This window comes from Hypomesus nipponensis, chromosome 23 (assembly GCF_054491055.1).
Source record: "Hypomesus nipponensis isolate SF chromosome 23, ASM5449105v1, whole genome shotgun sequence".
Taxonomy (NCBI): Eukaryota; Metazoa; Chordata; class Actinopteri; order Osmeriformes; family Osmeridae; genus Hypomesus; species Hypomesus nipponensis.
In genome coordinates, this window is record NC_140383.1 from 19,201,869 (window position 1) to 19,225,526 (window position 23,658).

A 23,658-nucleotide genomic window follows, 5' to 3' on the forward strand; every position below is an offset into this window, starting at 1 on the left:
GTGAAGTTTTCATGTCATGGGACCTTTAAGATTTCTCTGTATTCCTTAGTAAAAGTAGGTCTCAGCAGCTTAGTGAATATGTTTTAGGAAGAAACTCTTTGCTAAGAACTTTTACTGCTGTTTAGGAAAACTCTTAGTGGTAAGATAAGATGTTTTGTGAATAAGAGCACACGTCTGGACAAGTTTTATACTCAACATTCAGTGTGTTATACAACACTATACTTGGGCACTTTCATTATTTCGTGACCAAAACAAATCAATCGAGATCACCCTCGATTTTATTCGACAAGACTTTATTATACTCCTTTCACACCAAAAAACAGTCAGTTATCAGTATAGTCCCATTCAAGTTATTCAGATCAGTGGCTGAATCCAGTTATACTGTCAAATTTAGCAGGTTGTATGACAGGATAAAGCAGCCACCCATATATACATGGGGGCCAGGGAAGGCCAGAACACACCAACCAAAAACAGTGTCTGACCTGCTGACCACAAGAGGGTCCGACCCAGTTGGCCATTATTGTATTTGAATTAGAGCCACCAGACTCCCTTTCCAGATGTATGGATGTAGAATTGGTTAGTGTGTTGCCAGGAACACCCTCTGGACCCACCACACTGATTAGGTGGGATGGCATCAACAAGGGCCAAAAAGACATGCATTATAAATTGAACGTTTATACTTGGATTTGGACACAATACTATATCTACAGAAGTTATGAATGCTATTACATAAGGAGATAAGTCATAGCTGATCCCTTGTAAAAGTGTGTTTGGCACAATGAAGCCAAAGGATCCAACCATAGGAGCTAAGGTGATCCAAACACCACAAGATTAGAAGTTATTGTTCCTGTGAAGTTACAATCATAGATTGCAACAACGACACTACACTGAAGAAATCTTAACTTCCACTCTCTCATTGTGTCATTATTTAAATTTTCTGTTGTAAAATGATTCTCATGTCGATTTCATATCAAACTGTTTCATATCCATTCCATGATGTTGACAGATGGGATCATATCGTTTTACTTAAATGGGCCTATCAAAACACGGTCTCGCTGAAAAACATTGTTTATTTTTCTTTAGCAGTGTGTGCGCACGCCACTGCCGCCGTAGTTGACCCATCCTTTTCAAAGCTGAGCAATAAAAAAGTTATTAAATTTCAACAGGTTTTTTGTTGCTTGATTAACTTTTTATGTAGATCTCTGAACTGTCAGTCTTGATGAGTCTTTTCTTGAACAACTTTGCATTCATACTGAGAAAAAATAAGCCAAGATAGGAATACATGTCAAATGTACTACAGTGAAAAATCCTTGTTTTGTAAATTCATATTCAAAGATACACATTTTATAAAACTTTACACTTTCACAATTTTGCTGAGTTACAGAATATATTGTTGATCTCAAGTTAAGAAAGTCTAGTGACAATCTGGATGCAAACTGTGTTTCTTACCATGGCTAGCTGTCTTCCTATGTTTCCCATGGTTATCACACCAGCAAAGAAGATGCAGGGTAACCAGGAGCGAATGTATAGGAAGTCTGGAGATGTATACCTGATATAAAAGAAGAGGTATGTTAGCATAGCAACAAGCATTCGCGTTCTCAACTAAATGTTTTCTCATTGAATGCAACAATTCAACTTGGGAGACTGGAAGGAGGCTGTGTTGTCTTCCCTCTAAATGTTTTCTTATAATAATTCAGAATACACAATGAATAACACTTTTCTGAAAGAGGTTGGTCAATGTTTTTGAACCTAGAGCTTGTCCTACCGAACAAATAATAAATGGTTTTCCATTCCATAAATACATATCACATGTAACTTGGTAAGTCAGAAAGGTAGACTTAGAATAGTATTCACAGCATGGATAGCACATTAGACTTTATTAGATTGTGTTGAGACTTCTGTAGTTATTTTCATAGTGTGGTAATGACTATGAATTGAATATATACATGCACCCTGTCCATTGTGTACCATAACAATTTTGGCCTTCTTCCTCAGAATAGAACAAGCCCCAACCTGAAACCTCACTCAAGTATACCACATCATAACACATGTTGCCCCATTTGGTTTCAGATTAAATGTTTCTTAACCCTACTTGTACATCGGTTTGTGGAGAAAGTGTAAATGTCCAGGATTTTATAATTGAGGATGCCTAGATTTTGAAGTTACAATGTTGTATGTTATGCATCATATCTGCACCACTAAGGCACATATGTTGGTTGATTTAACAAAAGTTTGGAATTATTTTAATTTCACCAGGAAATGTATGTGTGTGTGTATTGGCAGTGTGATATGTGCAATGTAAAACAAATAAAAATAAAAACTTTTGTGTGTACTTACTGAAACACTCCATTATGGACTAGGAGTTGAGTGGCCAGGGTGGCCAGCAGGGCAATGCCCACACCAAGGCCAAAACCACTGCGTGAGCGGTCAAAGGTCCACCACAGGCCAACTGAAAGGGCGGCCAGGGTCAAGGACAGCTGCACATTGTTAGCAAAGTCAACTTTCTGAGGGAGGTGGTTAAGGTTCTTACATCATAACTACTTAAAAAAAACAAAAAACAACCATTGAAAAACTGTTAGGACTGAACTTATAGTTCTTGATTATCTTCGTCTATATGCACTTGAGATGAAGCATCCTTCAAATGTTAATTTTATTCCATAGTAATCTACAAAGGCTGCATCACAACTTGGTTACACAAATTTACAAACAGGACAATGTGGGATATAGCTTATGATTGCTACTTAGAGTCTGCACATGATGTTGGTCTCCAGTAATGTTTACATTATATTTTCCACAGCTAATAGTGGTCACATTTTCATGTAAAATAAAATAACATGATTGATGCCAAAACTGTTTGCAAATGCTATGATGAATTACAAGATTGTTTTCGTACAAAGACTTTAAAAGTTTGGCCAAAACTGGCAATGATTGTATACTATAACGATGTTAATTGTCAAAGCCACGGGTGATTTTAATGTTCTGTTGACTTAGAAAGATACAGCACTGGCGTGGTTGATACCCACAAACACAGCTACGCAACGCATCACACTCGACCATTCACGCTTGAATTTGTGAGGCTCTCCCAGACGACTGTCGATGCAAGGATACAGCAGACCAATCATGGCTGATAGAAAAGAAAAAAAAAAGAGAAACAAATTGAGTAGGCAGCAAATAAATCAAGCAACCATATTCATTGCTGCAACATCATACGAGTATTGTTCAGAGACTGCAGCAAGGCTGTGTCCAACTATTTTGTATCCTATATAGTTTTAAAATATAGCTGCAAACAGCAATGGGGGGGCCAAGCAAATCAGACAACCCACAGAAAAGTTTGTTGTCAATTCAGCAAAGATTTTCTGAGAAACGACCCAACATCCTATTTGGCGGCTTTGCTGCCGATTTAGATTTATTGATCTGAGGAATCTTTGCTTTTATCATAAATTCAAAATGGCGGGCGCATCAATTTGGCTGGTGTCGTAAATTAACATGTGTGGAATTTCCCATGATATTACCAGACAAAGGAATCACTTAAAGCAGAGGTCTTCAACCCTGGTCCTCAGGGACCCCCTGTCCTGCACGTTTTAGATGTTTCCCTGCTCCAACACACCTGATTCAAATGAATGGTCGTTAACAGGCTTCTGCCTAAGTAGATAACGACCCATTCATTTGAATCAGGTGTGTTGGAGCAGGGAAACATCTAAAACGTGCAGGACTGCGGCCTTCGAGGACCAGGATTCGACACCCCTGCCATAGTGTGTTGAACTTGTGTTGATCCAGGGAATCAATACCTCATCTTTGAAAATCAGGCATAAGGTTTCTAAAGGGAGACCCTCCAGGAATATGCGATATTGCGATCGCACCAATTCACACGAATTCAACGATTCCCCGCGAATTTAGCGCAACGTTGCAATTTTAACCAATCACCGCAATGTTCCCGCAATTTTGACCAGTCATCGTCGTCTCCCACAACTCTCTCCAGTAGGGTTAAATCCAGTGTTGCACCTGAACACGTTCATTGAACGAAAGTTCATGAAATCGTTCAGAATTTTAGTGAACGTGAACTGAACGTACTGTATTACTGCCTGATGAACGATACTGTGAACGCGTTCATTCTGGTGTCTGTGAAATCTTTCACTCTTTTTAATTTTGTTCAATAAGGTGCCAGATTTCTAGAGACTTCCAGCCGAAAAACACAGTTAACAGTCCTGTATCCAGGGTTGCCCAACCAGTCAATCACTGCGTGTGCTTTATTCTACTGTCTATGCCTGGCAAGCGTGAGAGCGCCGAAGTTGCGTATAGGCGGAGAGCGGTATTGCAGACAGATAAGATTTCAATCTTTTTTTGTTAAAAAAGGGAGATTCCTCTCTTCAATGCGAATGTAAATCCTTGTTGGATAAGGATAAAGAATTGGATATGATGAAAATTGGCATGTTGGTAAGGTTATTTAGGGGATCATTTCTCAATGGTTTTATTAGGGTGACCAGATTTGAGTTTGTGAAAAAGAGGACACTGTCGCGTCGAAGTGTGTGTGTGTGTGTGTGTGTGGGGGGGGGTCGTGCGTGTATTGCATGCCACACTATCTGATTAAAATGACAGTTCTCTCTACAGTCAGTGCTCGCGCAATAAGGTGGAAAGTAAGGGAGATACCCTTTCCAAAACTTGTAAGGGCGTAATAGTTTGTGAAAGACCCAGAGAAACACTAATATCCAACGAGGCAAATCCCGGACAATTTTGGAATCCCTGCTGGAAGCATTTTTTAGGTCTCGAACAGAGGACATGTCCGGGTAAAAGAGGACGTCTGGTCACCCGTTTTATTCTTTAATGAATGTTTTTTAATTACCTAATTTTCAACCAATAACTCAATTTAAATTACAAACAGGTAAATTCACAACTTTTTATCGCAACTTTCACTTGCTCCCGCAATTTCATTGCAACAAACACCTAAAAAACACCGCAACCTTTTGGAAAAACTTGCGCGAGATCAGGAATTTTTGCCCTCAACTATCATAAAAAGGCCCGCGAAATCCTGGGGGGGAATGAAAATGTTACGTGTAAACAAACTTTCAACTTTGACCAATTGGTGGTGATAGAAACTTGGTGAAATTGATGAGGAGACTGTCCTTAATGTGTGCCAAATTTCACAACTTCCCATATGGCTCTAGGGGCAGCCATAGACTTCAAAGGGAGAACAAGATGCGTAATACAGTGTTGCCTTCAGGATTTTTGTAGCAGTGGGGGCAGGTCTGTCCAAAAAACATGCCCCCCAGACCCGCCACCAAATGCTTTACATATGAAACATAATAATGTATGAAAACTAACAATGCACCTTAAATACAAACGTGAGCAAGGGCATTCAGCAATCACTCGAATCAACAGCCACGTGGAATTTAGCTAGCAGAATACAAACAACAAAAATCACCAGTTAACTTAATTTTCAAAACTTAAATGAACTGACAACATAAGTTAAACGACTTGCAGTTCTCAAGGAGGCACACACGCGATCTCAGCTGGCTAGTTATACTCCAGACACCGGCAGTTCTCTCCCTTTTCTGCCAAGTGGCGCGCGTGCCCGCTTGCGGTGTGAAGCCCGTGTCCATGCTATTCTCTGACATGCACTCAATCACTGCTGATAGACGGCCTTTTGTACAGCCCTATTTCTGATACCATGGCGGCAGAAATGTGGCAGCCGCCACGGCAAAATCAACATGGAGGAAACACTGGTAATAATAAAAAATTATTGGTTTGAAGCAAGTGTACTCAAGCGACAAGTGGAAATTATGAAGTCCTGAAGGAATACAACAGCATTCTCTGCGGTATGTGCCTTGGGTTATAGTGCTTTGCTTCGTGGTCCACCTGGGACTTACATGACCTTTACACTGACATGCAGTTAATAACAATTATAAATTTAATTTGGTATGTCCTTTCTTAGTGCTGTTGTTTGATGAAGATAAATACTGACTTAAAACCAAATAAGAGTATATTTAAGAGTATTTCCATTGTGCAACTGAGTACTTTGTAAAGGTAGTCTAATATTATAACACTGTAGCTTGTGCATAACTTGCATCAAGCTGTGTATATTGTCTTTACATGAGTTACCTGAGGCTGTTCCACAGCAGGGTGGCACCCACCAGGCAGAGGAAAAAATACTACTGATGACATCTGGGGGGAAGAGAGTGACGTTCCTCTGGATCTGCAGCAGGTTGAGCACCAGGGCCAAGAACACCCCAACGGAGAACAGCATGGCCCCACGTATCACCAGGTTGGTGGTTCTGTTGGTGATTACACCAATATACGGTCCTCGAGAAGGTAACTGCTGTGAATCACTGGCCATTGCTGTCAACTATGGCTGCCAGCGCCAGGGCATCCGTAGCTGTCAGAAGACAAAGCAACTCTATCCTCCTGTGATCTCACTGCCCAAGCTCCTTAGCTCTGGTGATCTCTCATACATCCCAAGTAACCTGCTAAAAAAAAATACAACTTGTTGTGATTGTGCAGTTGAGTTTACAGACCCAAAAAGGATAGTTAATACATTTGAGTATACAAAAAAATGTACTTTTGGGCAGCTAAATACAGGTGCAGTTTACAAGTGAGGGCAGGAATACAAATGATTACTGATCACCCATACAGAACTACTTTAACATGGCAGGCACACATACCAATCAGTTAACTTGAGAAGTAGCAAGTTATCTACAGGTTAGGGATCTAAAACTGTTTCAAATAACAGGTTTGAATCAGATAGGATAGGGAAAAAAGTTGCAATTTAACTAGCTAATCTAAAAGTATGTTGGCCTAAATTACTATGTGCTACTAATGTAGCTAGTTATTTCTCTAGTGTGTTGTTAATGTGTCTAATATGGAAGATGGTTTCCTCTATGGTACTTAATATAGGCAGCACATGCTAGTTAAGAAGAAAAGATAGATAATCCCTGATATAGGAAATAAATCCCTGATATAGCAAATAAACCTAGTCTAATTGAAACAGATACTACAGCGCAGGTAGATAGCATACACCATCTGTACCACGTTAGCAATTCCACAGTGGATTGCAAACAGATGGGTTGCTTTTAAATGGCAGTGTCCACAAAGGTAGACTACGCAATGTCACGAAGCTGTTTATAATATCAACAGGTACAACAAGCACTACTTTATCAATCTACATATATTATCCATAGGAAGCTAGCTGGTGCCAGTTTTGTATGATGAACCTGAAACAAAACGTTGATTACAGTAGGCCCTACTAACTATGGTTAGCTCTAGGTCTCAACTTCCTTTCTAGTATGAGCCAGCTAACAAGCCTTTTCGCCCATGAATCATACTTCCTTTCATTTGGACTCGACCTGGAATATTTTATTAAATTTAAGTCAATGACATGAAAAAAATTACAACAAATTAGACTTGCTAGCACTACCCCTTATCATTCAACGTAATCTTAAACTAGTTATAGTCTAGCTAGCTCTACAATACTGGTAGCCTACTTTTGTGCATGTTTGCAGTTTTCATTTTTGTACATTTAGCTCTAAGTCTTAATGTTTTCCTTATTTTAGTTACAATATGTGTGAACGATTGCATTGAAATGTTCTCTCTAGCCTACCTTTTATCCGGTATCGTACTCAGAATTGGCAACACAGTTTCAACAGAGAACTGCCACTCTCGAGAAACTTCCGGGTTCTGAACTGGTTGCAGTTCCACCTAAGTTCCATATGAGGGCGCTAACGGTCAAGTGCAGAATGAAGAGGTCTATGGAGCTACCCCTCAAAATCCACTTTTCTCAGGATAACATTTTTTGTCTACTAATTTGAATTCTAAATTCGAAAGGGGAGGCAAAAAAATACACACCACTGGATGTTTGATTTTGTTAAAGTCGCCTTTCTGTTCTAAAAAGCCTTTGAAAATGTCATTAGGGCTAGCCTACTGCTTGACAAGGTCCCCCCAAGCCCCCACCCCTCGCCTTGAAGCAACGGCCCCGGTGGACGTAGGTGGTATTGCATTTACGGTTAGGTTCCCGTGTCTTCCGGTCGTTTTTATTCTATTAACTCCAGTCAACATTTACAAAACTATCTCCCCCAATAATTTTTGTTCGATTCTCGAACCTGGCTCATACTACTAGCTTTTTCATAGAATAATTTTTCCTGATTTTTGCTAAGATTGAAACCAATCCGAAATGGGTAAACTAGTACCCCATTTATTTGCCTACATCAATAAAAGTTGCCTGCAAATGTGCTCGCGGATACTAACAGGGCACGAGCACAAAAGTTCACATTGGCCGATAGCCGATTTACATTGAGCTGAATGACCCATAGACTTATATTGAATGAGCAAGGGGAGAAATGGCTTGAGTTGCCTGCCTTGTTGTAGCAAGTTTAGCAAATGGTTGTCACACATACATGAAATGTTGTTAATATAGTTTATTCCCGTTATTTTAAAACAGATTTGATATTTCTTAAATACGTTCATGACATTATGGCAGATATGTAAGGGATAATGCCCGACGAGGTGTCCAATATCATCTGATCGTGATAACGGACGATGCGGACGCGTGAACCGTCCGACGCTTCCGCGGAGTCCGTTATCAGATGATATTGGACACCTCGAAGGGCATTATCCCGCTTGTACCATGGTCACTTGCCAACGATTTTTTTTTACAAACATTAATTTATGTTTTAAGGCGTTTTGCAATAGAAATCTAACGTTTTTCAACGTTAGCCAACTTTGATATTTATAGTCCGCTCAGCTCATAGAACCAACACAGGCTTTCCTTTGGCTGAGTTATTAGCCCAAAAGCTAACGTTATGCTAGCTAGATTTAAAGGCAATAACATTGTGTACGGTTGACAAACAGTAAAAATAATTTTACAGTATGTTTGACAATAAGATTTGCTAGCTAACCAGCCACGTCACTGTCCCAAAATCAATATCAAGATTTTCACGAACAATATCGGCCATATACTAGTACTAGGCCTACTAGGGCCGCAGCATGTGGAGCGAGTTGAATAGCAAATGGCTGTGAGATGGTCGCATCAAAGTTTTTTCATTTTGTCCAAACAGTGATTATAATTTGTCAGTATGTTTAACAACAAGACTAGCCAGCTATCGAGCCACGTCATTGTCCCCAAATAAAAGATTTTTAAGAAGAAAATAATCGGCCATGTGTACAGTAGAGTTGCTGCTACTGTCGTGTTGGCCGCAGACCAACTGAAGTAGATTGACTAGCGAGGTGAATAGCGAATGGGATGTGAGATGAGCGGTTACGTGACACTGACACACTACATTCAGAAAATAAAATTTTTTCAAATAGGTTCAAATAAATATTGAAGACACTCATTGTTGTAAATACAAGTTAGCTTGTTAAAGTCTTTCAAAATTGTAAATGGAGGCTTTGACTCCGTCACTGTTGTTATGGTTACTTATTTCAGATACTTTGTACAGGCTCCTGTGTAGCCAGCGGAATAATTTAGAACGGTGAAAAGACAGTTTTTCTGCAATGACGCAGTAGGTGTCCGTTATCACCCTATAATGTACACCCCTGCAGCCAATCAGAATCGAGTATTCACCCAGACCATGGTATAAATTATGTTAATCGCGAGCATATTGTTGACATGTTATCTGCAGCAAAGACGAAGATTCGTACTTTAACTGTTAACCACAATAGGAAATTATATATATTTAAATAATATTGGTCTTGCCTTCAGAAGCTTTTGTTAAACACACCCATTATTCTTTTTTTGATCGTGTCATCAAGCCTGCTTCTGTGGGACAATGAAGGTCCTCAGTGATGTTTCACCCCCACTTACATCTGATGGAAACGTCTTGCAGCCTATATGGTTCTGTGAATAAGTCCCTTTCAAAGGCAAATGTTCAATACAGTATATTTTAGACACAGTTCTCAAGCTTTTATTTATTACATTATTACCAAGTCTTGTTAGATCACATTATATCCATTAATAGGCGTTTGGTTTTGTAGGATGAACATATAAAACACTGGCCATATTTCTACACTGATGATAAATTGAAGGCAGTGTGAATTTCGTGGCATTTCGTTTGAATATAAAGTTGACAGTAAGCTATGGTAAGTTTATTATGGAAGATTTCGATTACCAAAATAACTAAGCTTTCTTTGCCTGGCGAGAACAACGACGGAGCTGTTCATGTCAACAGTTTATTTCATCCGATACAATGCGTTGGAAATCATACTCATATCACGAAGAAAAAAAGCAACATATGTGATGAGTTCCATCTAGAATAGCCCTATATTTAGCCCTATAGCCTATTTCTAAAAAACAAGTGGAAGGAATACTATACAGTGACAGAATACATTTCCGTTAAGTTTGCATCATGTCTCTGATTCTTATTGGACTTTCTGCCCATAGATTCTGCCACTGCAATGCCTTAGCTCACACGCACGTAACCATATAAATCTTATTATTATTATTTTTTTTGCAAACATAAATCATTACACAAGGTACAGATACAGTACGTGAGTAAACATAAATGCATTAACAAACCAAAAAAACATAATATACAAACAATAAAACATTTCACCAATGCTAACTTCTCTCAGGTCAAGTTTCAAATCCGACAAGTGTTTGTGTAGATGTAGGGCATTTGAAGATTTAAGAAACTCAAGCGAATCTAAATAAAGTGACACCTCATTTAAGAATCTTCTAAACATGGGAGGGCTTTCAACCATTTACATTTGTGCATGAAATATTTGGCCAGTATTATCAAATTATTAAATATAAATTCACAATTTTTGTCATCCATTATAAACCCAAATCTGACATAACTGTAAGTTAGTGGTGGCATAATTAAATTATCTAATATCCAATTTTGAAAATCCTTCCAGAATAAGGCAGATCTATTACAGGAAAAGAACAAATGTTCAGTAGTTTCTATCTCTATCTTGCAGAAATTACATTCATTTGAGCCTACCTTAAATCTAAGGTGTAGAAATTCATTAGAGCGATAAATGTCATTGATTATCTTAAAGTGTACTTCCTTTGTGTCTTAGGGGATATAGGGAAAAGTAGATATTTACTCCTGATTCTTTTCTTCTCACTGCTAGTGTAATCTTTTAACATATATCTTCTTTTTAAGGCTGAGGGAAAACATTCTACAGTAAGACAGGATCTTATGAATTGGTTGTTGCATTTCCTGTCCATAAAAGAACACCCCTCAATTTTCAGTGAGTTTAATCTAGGTACTAGCTCTGAATATGTTAAGGACCCCCTGATAATACAAATAAGAGCTGGTGGAATTGCCTTAATCACTGTATAATATTCCCTATCAGTACACAGTACATTATATTTAAGTTTAAACTCATTATAATCCAACATGTTACCACAAGCATCCATAAGATGTTGAACAGACCATATCCCTTGTTCCTTCCATTCTTTGAAATAAAATGATTTATTTTTAATTAGTACACACCTGTTATTGCAAATTGGTGTGTTATGAGGAGAGAAGTTATGCTTGTAGATTAGTTTCCAATAACGGAGGACTTGTTGGTGAAAATCTGACAACTTGACTGGCAGTTTAAGTATATCAAAGTCACATTTGAGCAAAAATTCTATACCTCCGAAATCCATAAAGATTTTTGAAGGTAGGTTGAACCAGACACTCTCATATTGATTTACAAAGCTCTGTAACCATTTCAATTTTAATGTGCCATTCATTGGGTCAAAGTCAATGACATTCAGTCCCCCTTCCTCCACCGATTTAATAATATAATTCTTTCTAATGTAATGATGTTAATTCTTCCAAATAAAATCTAAAATAATTTGGTTAATTGTTTTGATCATTCTATCAGGGACAGCCAAAGAGTACGCTGGATAAATGAGTCTCGAAAGGCCTTCCATCTTAGATAATAGTATCCTACCAATGGCCGTCTTTATCAGCTTTGTGAGTAACCACTGTTCCAGGGCTCCTATTAAAACAAATCGCAACTCCAGCAGATTTATTTGTACCATGGCTGAACAAAATCTTGTCCCCCCACTTACTTGACCAGAATGTGGCGTCAGAGGCGCCTGAGTGAGTTTCTTGTAGGAAAGTAAACTTTGTTCTCTGTCCTTTGCAAAACAAAAAAATAGCTTTTCACTTTATGTTGTCCTTTAGACCCCTTGTATTCAACGAGATGAGAGATAAGTTGGTTTTCAAAAAAGACATTTGCTGATTGAACGAGCAGCAATACAAATAATAATAATTAAAAAAAAAACACAAGTAAACGGAAAAGATTAACCAAGAAACTTGCTTTCTTCGAGTGTAAGAACGATTAGGGTTTTCCCTCTTTAAATGTCAACCCCCTTTATAAATGTTTAACTTCCATCAAGTCTCGTTCCAAATGTTAAACTCACACATAGATGCGTTTACCGTTGATGAATCCAAACGGCCCGCGGAAATATGCTTTCTCTCCGATCTTCTTTGCCTGGCTAATGCGTGGCCACAAGGCTTCTCTGGACAATCTGTCCTCCCTTGTCAGATCCTCAACGAATTTGATGCCAGCCTCTTTACATACCGTTGAATCCTTCGTCAGCTTCCAAAAACCATCTCTGTGTCGTTGTCTTGTAAACTGTACAATAATGTAGCGTGTCTTGTTGGCAAGCTTCTGACCCACACGGTGAACTGTGTCAACGATATCATCCATTTGAAGCGCCCAGTGAGGCGCGATCTTCCCAAGCAACTGGATAACGTCTCCTCGGGTATCTTCATTCATTTTTTCCATCATGCCCTTGATTCTCAAATTCCATCTTCGTTTATATATCTCTTATTCTTGCGCCTTTTCTTTAAATTCAACATTTTCTGATGTCAAACATTCTATTTCTTTCTCCATCTTTGAGATTTTCTGCTTACATTGGTTGATTTCAGCTGCATTGAATTCTAATGCTTTAGCTAGGCTAGCAGTTAGCGTGCAATTTTGCTTCAGTTGCATGCTGAGATCCTCCAGTTTTTTTCTTGAGTGTCGAATCTAGCAGCCAATGTGTTTATTGCTGTAAGTATAGCAGAATTTGTTACCTCATCTTGATTTGGTTTGATTACCTTCCGAGTATGTGCCCCTTTTGATGGAGTTTATAGCATAAAGCCACACGTGTCTTCTCAACTTCGCTTATCTCCATGGGTATCAACAGAGCCTGTTTAAGGAGTATGGAGGACCAAACCTGCCATATTTAAAAATGAATGAATGAATAAATAAATGTCCACATCCATGCATTTAGACATAAATAAATGAATACATGTACTAATTAATGCACAATTGTTAATCAATATTACCTTATAATTTACATGTATTTATGTATTTATTTGTGTATTCATTTATTTATTCATTCATGTATTAATTCATTTATTAATTCATGTGTTCATTCATTTATTCATTCATTTATTCATTCATTCATTCATTCCTGTATTTCTTCTTCTCAATATGTTAATGAGATGTGTCAATCAAAATAGGTAGGCGGTATTTGACACACCATTGGCTAATCTTTTTCCACACTTTGTATTCGATTATGTAGCCTTACATCCATCCTTGCTGTCATGGACAACATAGCCTACATGGACAGGCTGGCCGACCTTGTTTAAAACAAAGATTTAATTCACCATATATGATATTTGGATAAACAAACATGTTATAAAGATTTTACTACGTTAGTTGTGGGCTATCACTTAGCACCCAACTTCACTACGCTGACCATCCAACCATGTGTTTACCCCGATAAAAACGTAAACATTTTAAAATAAAAAATCCTGATTGTTGATTGTCAAACCAACATATTTGTCCTGTGTGTAAGAGCGAGATAGACAATCTGGCATATAGCTCCCAATCAAGCAGAAGAGAAATTTGTGAAGATTGACGACACAAAGTTAATCATCGAAGATGAAAAGTAGCTTAGTCCTAAATGGAGTTGTATGCCCCATAGCACATATTTTACAAAGACTACGGCAACAAAAGCCAAACGTTGCCACGTTATGTTGGGAATGGGATGCCGTTGCGACGGTTATTGTTGGAGCAACAAGTTGCCTAAATAGCCTGTAGCCTATGCCATGTTTATGTACATGTCAGCTTTACATGTAGAAAAGAAAATCTCAGAGAAGGTGAAAGGCTTGGTGACCGGCGTGGAGAAATGCGCGTCTAGTGTGAACAGCATCACGCCATTCGTAGTATATTGTGGCGCTCCAGGGCGCTTCGCCTGTGTCCCAGGCGTTAGCTAGATTGAATCTATGGCTCTGGATTGATTGCAATGTCTGAACAACAGTTTCCACGCCTACTGGCCTCCTCTCATTATCATATTGGGAACAATGAATGAATAAATAAATGAATAAATAAATGAATGAATAAATCAATCAATAAATCAATACATAAATGAATACAAAATAAATAAATACATAAATGTAAAATATCTGTAACTATTGATTGACAATTGTGCATTAATTAATATTAGTGCTGTCAGTTTAACGCGTTATTAACGGCGTTAACGCAAACCCAAATTAACGGCGTCAATTATTTTATCGCGCGATTAACGCTCTTTTTGGCCTAGCAAACTTTGTAGTTTTTTTCACATGCTGTTGCAACAACTACCGACGTTAGAAAAACTACAACACCACACCGGATCTAGTTAGACCGGAAACAAAACAACAGGCACGCCAAACACTCGTTTGGCTTGCGAGCTGGCTAAAGAGTAGTAGCAGAGCCCGTTTACGGATATTAGACATTCTCTGGTAGTAGGCTATCGTTACGTTTTGAGTGGATGACGAGCGCGAGATGCCGAAATGGATGCCAATAAGATTCTGAATGGAAAGTTTGCTTTTAGAAAGTTGCCAAATGGTTCTATTGACAAGACCAGTGATCTGTGTGTTTTGTCGTTGTAAACTGAGCTATCATCGCAGCACGTCCAGTCTGAAATACCACTTGATGGCCAAGCACACAGCTGATGCGAATTCTCTGCCCCCTCGTCAAAGCCAGGCGATTGCAATGTTGTTTTCAATAAAAAAAATATTTGCACAAAGCAATCCGAACCACTTTTCTATGTTGATAAGAGCATTACAATTTGAAAAAAGATTGGGACAAAAAGAAATCAGGGACATTTAGAATAGATAAAAATGTGCGATTAATTGTGATTAATCGCAAGTTAACTATGACATTAATGCGATTAATCGCGATTAAATATTTTAATCGTTTGACAGCACAAATTAATATATATATATATTCGTTTATATCTGTCTAAATGCATGGATGTGGACATTTATTTATTCATTCATTCATTTGTAAATATGGCAGGTTTGGTCCTCCATAAAGGAGAGCCTTGCCACTCCCTATTAAACCCCATTGTACCAAATTTGGCTGCAGTTCCACCAGAGTTCCACTGGGGGTGATCGCGAGCGAGTGCATGTTGAATGGGAGTCTATGGAGCTAAACGGCTAAATTTGTCTCTTTCGCCTGATTGTCGTTGAAAAATCTCCGATTTGATTGTAGTTTGTGCATGTTCAACATGGGTTATAGGTCGAAAATTGAATGAACGAGAACTTATGTCCTTTTGATTTCTTACATGGTAAGTCGTTGTTGCCCATAACACGCTAGCATTCTGCTACTGAATGCTGATTGGTTAGTAAAGGACTGATACGACCAGAGCTCCCGCTTGATGGCATCCGAAGCGGAATCAGAATGTCGGAGCATTAGCAACATTAGCAACAACATTAGCAAGCCAAAACTATTTCAAACATGTGTATTGACAGGGAGAGCCTAACCTGTCAGCTGTGTTGTCGATGCCCTGAGAGAAAAAAGTAAGTGACCAGAGCTTGCCGTCAAGCAGTAGCTCTGGTCGTACGATGTGTATGACGTCAATGACATTTTCAAAAGCTTTTTAGAACAGAAAAGCGACTTTAAAAAAATCTAAAACCCTGCAGTGTGTATTTTTTTGGCTTCCCCTTTCGAATTCAGAATTCAAATTACTGGACAAAAAATTATATCCTGAGAAAAGTGGATTTTGTGGGGTACCACTCCATAGACCTCCATTCATTCTGCACTCGCTTGTTAGCGCCCTCACATGGAATTTCAACCAGTTCAGAACCCAGAAGTTTCCCGAGAGTGGCAGTTCTCTCTATATTAGACATTCTCTGGTATCAGTATCCATCAAGTCCACCTTAGCATAGCCATGATCGACTGATGCTGGCTGACAACTACTTTCTTTAATCTCAGAATGAGACATTATACCTTTTTTTTCCTGCTGGAAAATTGACCTTTATTCAAATCAAAAACTTCCGTGGGGTTATTTCAAGTATATATTTTACTTTGAGGGACTTTAGACAAGAGCACTTTACCAATACGACCGCTCAGTGCGCCATCTTCTCTAATCTCCCGTAACCATATAAATCTATGCTCGCGACTGGTTGTCGCAAAGTATGACGTGTACAGCTAGTTGCAAGCGTGCACGAGGTCTCGGAGCTAGGGAAAAAAAGAGCCACTGTTTGAAGCTAGACCGGAAGACACGGAAGTGGAAAGATGGCCGCGTCCAGTCTCGCGCTCTCGCTTGCCTCACTGTGCCACTGAGCACTTTTCATAGAAATGAATGGGGACGCCATCTTGGAAGACAAAAGTAGCTTACTCTTGTTATATTAGGTGCGTTGGACTTCATGCAGTGCCGGTGTCGCCTGCAGCCACCTGCAGCCCGGCTGACTTGAAGCAGCCAATGGCATTCTCAGCTTCAAGGCAGCCGACTGCAGTCAACTGTCGGCGCCGCCGGCGCTGCATGAAGTCGAACGTACCTATTAACTCAATGGCTTGACAGCAAGCTCTGCTTACTTCCACTTTTCTCTCGAGGCATTGGCAACACAGCTGACAGGTTAGGCGCTCCCTTATGGTGTGAAATTTGTGCCAGGAGAGAGAGCTCTGTAAAAACGATTTGTAACTTGCGAAAAAGATTTGTGTCTCTGTAGAAAATGATTCGTGTACTTGCAAAAAAAAGTTTTGTGCCTCCGTAGAAGAAGGCAAGATTTGTGTACTTGCAAAAAAGATTTGTAACTTGCAAAAAAGATTTGTGTACTTGTAAAAAAAGTTTTGAGTCTCCATAGAAGAAAAAGATTTGTGCACTTGTAAAAAAAGGTTTTGTGTCTCCGTAGAAGAAAAAGATTTGTGTACTTGTAAAAAAAGTTTGGTGTCTCCGTAGAAGAAGGCGGGAACACTGCTCCCAAACCATCTAAGCCCATCAAATATAGCCATTTCTGTGTCTAGTATCATTGGACATTTTCGTCTGTCTATCACACATGACCTAGGTCGTAGTAAGTTTAATAGTTTTTAATGTAAATATGTATAAGGATATTTAATTAGACAACCAGTCATTAAACCTACCATTAGTTGGACAATGTGCAGGTAAATGGCAGGTTATTACCAGTGTAACAGTTATCTGGGTTCAGGTTAAATTCCACTAAATTGGCAGAACGGAGACACAAAACTTTTTTTTACAAGTACACAAATCTTTTTCTTCTACGGAGACACAAAACATTATTTGACAGGTATACAAATATTTTTCTTCTATGGAGACAACTTTTTTTAACAAGTACACAAATCTTTTTTGCAAGTTACAAATCGTTTTTACAGAGCTCGCTCTCCTGGCTCTAAATTCGCGCCATACTCCCTGTCAATACACACGCTAGAAAGAGTTTTAGCTTGCTAATGTTGTTGTTAATGTGGCTAATGCCCAGACATTCTGGTTCTGCTTCGGATGCCATCAAGCGGGATCTCTGGTCGTAGGCAGTCCTTCGCTAACCAATCAGCATTTGTTAGCAGAATGCTAGCATGTTATGGGAAACAACGACTTACCCTGTAATAAATCGAAAGGACATAAGTACTTCATTCAACTTTTGACCTCTGATCCATGTTGAACATGCAAAAACTAAAACTCAGAGATTTCTCAACGACAATCAGGCGAAAGAGACAACTTTAGCCGTTTAGCTCCATAGACTCCCATTCATTTTGCACTCGAACGCAATTACTCCCAGTGGAACTGTGGTGAAACTGCAAAAAAAATTGTTTATATAGATTTTCTGCGATTTACGGTTTTATCCAAAAGCTTAAGGGGTGATTGACTGGGTTTTTGAGGTATTTCACACTGTTCCTTAGAGTATCAGAATAGGCATGGGCGGCGCTAGCAGGTGCTTCAGCACCCCCAAGAAAGACCAAAGCACCCCCATAGCACCCCCAAAATTATTGTTCATCTATTAATAGTATTCAGGCCTGGAGTGGCCATCGGGAAAATCGGGAGAATTCACGGTGGGCCGCTCTGCCCGCTCATGAATTGGTCCAGCAGATCGCCTGCTTTCTTTATTTTTTTCACACACCGAATAAAACGATATGTGTTAAGTTACTGTGTGACTGCTAAGTAAGCTAATAGGCTACACTAGGTTTTAATCTAAATAAACGCATGATCAGACCGTGGATTAAAAAGTGCCGTTTTCAGTTGTCGCGCATGCTCTCTTTCTAAAACAAAAGTGCGTACCAAGTTTATTGCCATGGAGACAACCCTAAACAATCATGTATTGTTGTAGAGTAAGCAAGATTAAGTTGATGCAAAAATAATAAAATGGATGGGGAAAAGATGCCAGGAGGAACTGAAAAAGCCAGGTAAAAAAAGAAAAATCTGTCACTTCATAAATCTAGGTTCCTGTTAAGGGTGGGAAAAATATGTTTTCTCAAAAGCCCTGAATCTTTCAGGTACAAATTTGGGTTGTCATTTCCGGAAAATATTACAAAATGAGTCCAACAAAATGTTTATATTAGCCTACAGAAAGCTCAAAAAACTATTTTGCACAGAAATTAATGCAAAAAATTGCACTCGCGGGCTGTGCGTGCTCGCATTCATGTGAAGTTCAGAATTCAAGTCGCATCAAAATCTTGACTAGGTTCTAGGTTCGGGTTAAGCCCCGATTGTTCAACTTATGGCTCGGCCCCTGGTGGGGGATGGGCTGGCTTTGGCCATTACACTGCCAAGCTGAAAATGGGTCCCACTCTGGCCCAGATAGTATTGTAATAAACCTTGCCTCCGCTCTGGAGTGTAGAAAGTCAATGCAGGCTAGTGAGAGTACACCGCTGGACATAGGAGAGGGAACACTCAAGTTACAAACATGTTACTTTATTTAAATTTATAAGATAGAGCATTGAGCCAGGCGCACAGATCTTCCGACATTAGTTAGTGCCCCTGCACATAGAAACCCCCCACTGGGCCAACCAAGGTGTCTGTCACTTGGACAGCCCCTTTAATTTAAACACCCCCACGGGGCACGGCACACGTGTCTCACACTACACACCCACGCTCAAATCCCCTTAGGGCAGAGCAAGCAACGGCAACACGGTGCTATCACACCCACACTCTACCGCAACGTCACGCGTGTCTCGGGACCGCTGGTGGGGTCTCTACTGTACGGGAGCGCAGTTGCCTCCCGCGGTACACTAGCTCGCCGCCCTATGGCTTTAAAGTCGCAACCTTCCTAAAACTAATCTTAAGCAGTTACATATAACACGAACCAGGGATACAGTTTAAAAGCACTATACTCAACTCTCCGGGGGTTCGAGACCCTCCCCTGGGGTCTGCGCTTTGTGAGGCCGCTCCTAAGAGAGCAGGAGAACCTCCTCCGCAGGCTGGGAGCGGACAAAGGTACGCCTATAGCCCCGCTCTCTAGGTCACCCTAACCCGCCTGGAACCTTGCACTGTCCCCCTCGCTGTCTTCACGCCGGCAGCCCTAAATGGTCTACGAATGTCGCCACCCCTCGATTGCGTACAGTGTCTGTCGATTCGCGATGTCCACCACAATGGCTCCCAGACCAACAACAACCCTACCAATCATCTCCCTTTTATATACACCTCTCGACCCTCCCTTCAACAGGTGCAGCCACTTGCCTAATTGTCAGCGCACCGCTTGACCGCTCCCCTAACTACCCCATCATTCACTACAGCAGGGTCTAATCAATTAGAAACTCAAAAGGTCCACTCACGAAATTTCCATTCAGTGAGGGGGCCGGAACGGACCATGGTTTATTTTTGTGGCCCTTACCTCTCCCATTGACTCCCATTCAAAATGTACTTGTGTTTAGGCACAGTGCCTGTGCCCCTGGGCATCTTTCTCCCATTGACCAGAGTTCTGGGGGTAATTTTGTTCAGTGTCTATTTGTGACGTTTCACGTTAGCTCTACCACTTTTGACAAGGGCAACCGTCTCATTGCAGATTAAACACATCGGTTTTGTGCTCCCCACCGGCAACACAAATGCGTTCTTGTCAGTCCATTCTTCTGAAATTTGCGATTTTTTTGAATCAACTTTTCGCTGGGGTTTGTCACGCCATTATTTTTGCTAAGGAAAAACAGGTGGGCTAGCTACCGTTAGCAAATCGATTAGCCTGCGTTGTTGCGAATGACACACACAACCTGCGTGACCCTCAGAGGTTAAGGCCAACGTTGAGTGAGTGAGTTGTCATGGTGATTGCTATTACAGCTCCTGATTGGATCTTTGGATTGGACACAAAAAAAGGAACCACATATAGTAGGAAAACCATAGACATAATAAATAGCGTAAAGGCTATAAAAATGTTCTGGTTAAAATGGAAACGTTCCGTCAAAATGAATTAATTCCATTGGCTAATAATATATCGGCTAAAGGTCCGGGTCTGGATAGGGAGCCGCCTGGGTCCGGACTAGGACCGCGGTCCGCCATTTAGTGACTCCTGCACTACAGTATATAATATATAGAATTGCGCAGCCCCTCCTGTCAATGATCTAGCACCCCCCTTAGCACCTGCCTGATACATTAGCATTCTGAATAACTGTTATCATACTACAGCTTGCGGTTGTGATGAACATAAGGTCGGAACAGCACCTCTTTTCACCAACAGCTTAATAGCAAATCCTGCTTTACATTGTCCCAGTTTTTTTAAACTGTCCTCGTGAAATGGTTCGAGCAAATGTGTAATTGAGGGTTAAACTGCACAGGAATCTTCTCAAAGACAAACATCACTGCCCATCGAGTGTTTGGTTCATTTGGAAGACTGAAAAGTGTCAGAATGTCCAGCCCTGTGCAGCCTGGAACACTGCATTTACCACTGTAGGTCATTTTCAATATGCTAAAAAAAAAAATGGAGCTAGAAAGCTGACAAAAGTATCTGAATTTGAATGTGAAAGATCTGAAATATTTGTTTGTTGAATTTCATAAAACTGAAAATGTTAACTGTTGAATATATAATATCTGAATTATTTGTATGCCAAATTTAACAAAACTGAATTATTTTGATCCAGAAATACCAATTTCAAAAATTCAGATTGTGTGAATTCAGATTCTTGAAATTCAGATAGCTGATATTCAGATTGTGGAAATTCAGATATTGTCTGAACTAGGCCAAAGGTGAAACTGTCACGGTTTGTGGAGGGGTAGGACCCAAATACAGGTGAGGACGCAGCCATGTCGAAAACAGAGGTTTTAATAGCAAACGGGAAACAAGTAGGGTACCACGCAGACAGTTAGCAGTAGCAATAATAATGACAAGACAAAGACTGGTCACAAAACAGAAACCTAAATAGACAGAACCAAACGACACACAGGTGAAGACAATGACACTAATGAGAACCAGACACAGGTCAAGACAATGACAGGGAAACACTAGGACAGGGCAAAACCCAAAACAGGGGGGCACGGCTGTGGCCGTGACAGAAACAGCTTGCTTTCACAAGGAAAAGTTGACGATTTCAGAACAACCACATTTTACCTCAGAACAGAATCTAAGAGTTGCTCGTTGGAGGAAGAATATATAGAGCAAGTGCTTATGAAACTTGTAAAAACTTGTGTCTTCTCCTTTGCCAAAATGGGCAGTTACTGTAACCAAGTGAGTACCCAAGTGAGTTGAGACAGAGTCGAAACAGACAGACAAACTGGCAAAACAGAGTCGAGACAGAGTCAAAGGCGGTGAAGACCGATGGAAGACGCGGAACAACTGGCAAAGCTGTAACCTATCTATTTAGGTTCCGTTGTTCTCTTCTCTGTGTTGGAGTTCTTTTAAGAGCTTGATGGCATCAACATCCAGCTTGATCTAAAATCATGAACTGTGTCTCTTCATTGTAATTCCCACAGGAAAATCCAGGTTGAATCAAGTCACGCTAGCTAGCTACTGTATTGCTAATACCAATAGCCAATTTTATTTTTCATTGACTTTGATAGGAATATAAGGAGACAATGTTCAGCCTATATATAGGCTATGTTCATTTGCTAAGTGACATTTCAGATCGGTTATGGATAGTGAAATATTTGCTGTCTGAGAGATCGGACATAGTAGTAACAGCATAGATATAAAGGAGTTATATATCTATGGTTAACAGGATATATCTGTAGTGCGGCCAGGTGTGATTTTATTCATTGTCCACACATCGTCTGGAAGTCAGTTTCGATCAAATACCAACAATCCCCATACTACATCTTGCCGACGTATCTTCTACACATTGGGCCGACGTCGGCAAGACGTATGTGTGCTATCTGGGTCTTCTCTTCCTCCAATTAGCAACTCTTAGTTTGTTCTGAGGTAAAGTTCGGTCGTTCTGAAATTGTCTACTTTTCCTTGTGAAAGCAAGCTGTTTCACCTTTGGCCTAGTTCAGACAAAATCTGAATTTCCGCAATCTGAATTTCAGCAATCTGAATTTGAGAAATTTGCATTTTTGGATCACAATAATTCTGTTTTATTAAATTTGGCATACAAATAATTCAGATATTTTATATTCAACAGCAAAATATTTCAGTTTTATGAAATTCGACACACAAATACTTCAGAACTTTCATATTCAAATTCAGATACTTTTGTCAGCTTTCTAGCTCCATAGAAAAACGTTTTTCTTTGTAATTCTGTGGAAGTACACAGAGAATTTTTGGGTGACAAAGGTACAGACCAGAGCCAAAAAAGGTGGATTTTTCTAAACCGACTGTTTTACTGCTACATTTTTTAATTGTGAGATTTGCAAAGGAAAGAGGTGTCATTTTACCCACTGAACTGTCGTTATTCAACTGTGACAAGGAGGTAAATTCAGTTCTGCAATCAATGACCCCTTTAAAGATTGTTCACAGCCCACAAATGTTGTCCAATCTTCCCCAAAATATGCACACATGATCTTCAGACCAAGCCTCACAAAAGTTATCAAAATAATTTGTCAGTTACTGTACAATGATATGATGTGAAGCCGGGGCGGTTTTGGCTAATTGGAGGCCCTGGGCAAAGAACAATTTTGATGCCCCCCATTAGTCGCACCCCCCCCCCCCCCCCCCAGAATGAGCATTTTGTGTTTGTAAATTGGAGTATAAGCCGCACGTTTAAGCAAACAACTATGGAAGGCCAACTATGGAACACCGACTTTGCATGCAAAGTATGTCAAACATCTGTGTCAACCATGTTTGCATAAAAAAAAGTTTCAAAGTTTCAGTTACATTGTTTAATCTTAATGGTGTTGAGTGTTGGATTTTAAAAGGTCAGCAGTGTTGGGGGTAACGCGTTACAAAGTACCTCTGACAGGGGAGAGAAAGAATCTAGACTTTTAGTTGGGTCAGTCAAAGAGGGTGAGTGGGTAGGAAAGTTGGGTTCAGGGAACCCACTGCTAATGTCAGCAACCTTTTTCTCAAAGAAGGAGGAGAAGTCGTCTGCTGAAAGGGTGGG

General features: G+C 39.9%; 1 protein-coding gene across 3 annotated transcripts; it reads right to left on the minus strand.

The window, feature by feature from the left end:
• Nucleotides 1–272: 272 nt before the first annotated feature.
• On the minus strand, nt 273–23,648 carry insig2 (insulin induced gene 2). Of its 3 annotated transcripts, none has more exons than XM_084688688.1 (6): nt 23,509–23,648; nt 6,097–6,461; nt 3,000–3,124; nt 2,338–2,504; nt 1,450–1,549; nt 273–1,252 (listed from the first exon to the last, which is right to left on the minus strand). In XM_084688688.1, the coding sequence occupies exons 2-6, from the start codon at nt 6,329–6,331 to the stop codon at nt 1,211–1,213; spliced, it is 669 nt and encodes a 222-aa protein (XP_084544814.1). In that variant the 5' UTR covers nt 6,332–6,461; nt 23,509–23,648; the 3' UTR covers nt 273–1,210. The 3 variants fall into 3 exon arrangements, with proteins under 3 accessions (XP_084544814.1, XP_084544813.1, XP_084544812.1); XM_084688687.1 differs by lacking the exon at nt 23,509–23,648 and adding an exon at nt 7,592–7,923 and having other exon boundaries at nt 6,097–6,458; XM_084688686.1 differs by lacking the exon at nt 23,509–23,648 and adding an exon at nt 7,592–7,923.
• Nucleotides 23,649–23,658: the final 10 nt, after the last annotated feature.

What these genes read in the sequence shown, in the direction of transcription:
- insig2 (XM_084688688.1), bottom strand. Translation starts at nt 6,331, where the DNA reads ATGGCCAGTGATTCACAGCAGTTACCTTCTCGAGGACCGTATATTGGT. An exon ending in GTCCATAATGGAGTGTTTCA is followed by an intron (nt 1,550 to 2,337) that starts GTAAGTACACAC and finishes CTTTTATATCAG; the next exon opens with GTATACATCTCCAGACTTCC. An exon ending in TAGGAAGACAGCTAGCCATG is followed by an intron (nt 1,253 to 1,449) that starts GTAAGAAACACA and finishes ATTTTTTCTCAG; the next exon opens with TATGAATGCAAAGTTGTTCA.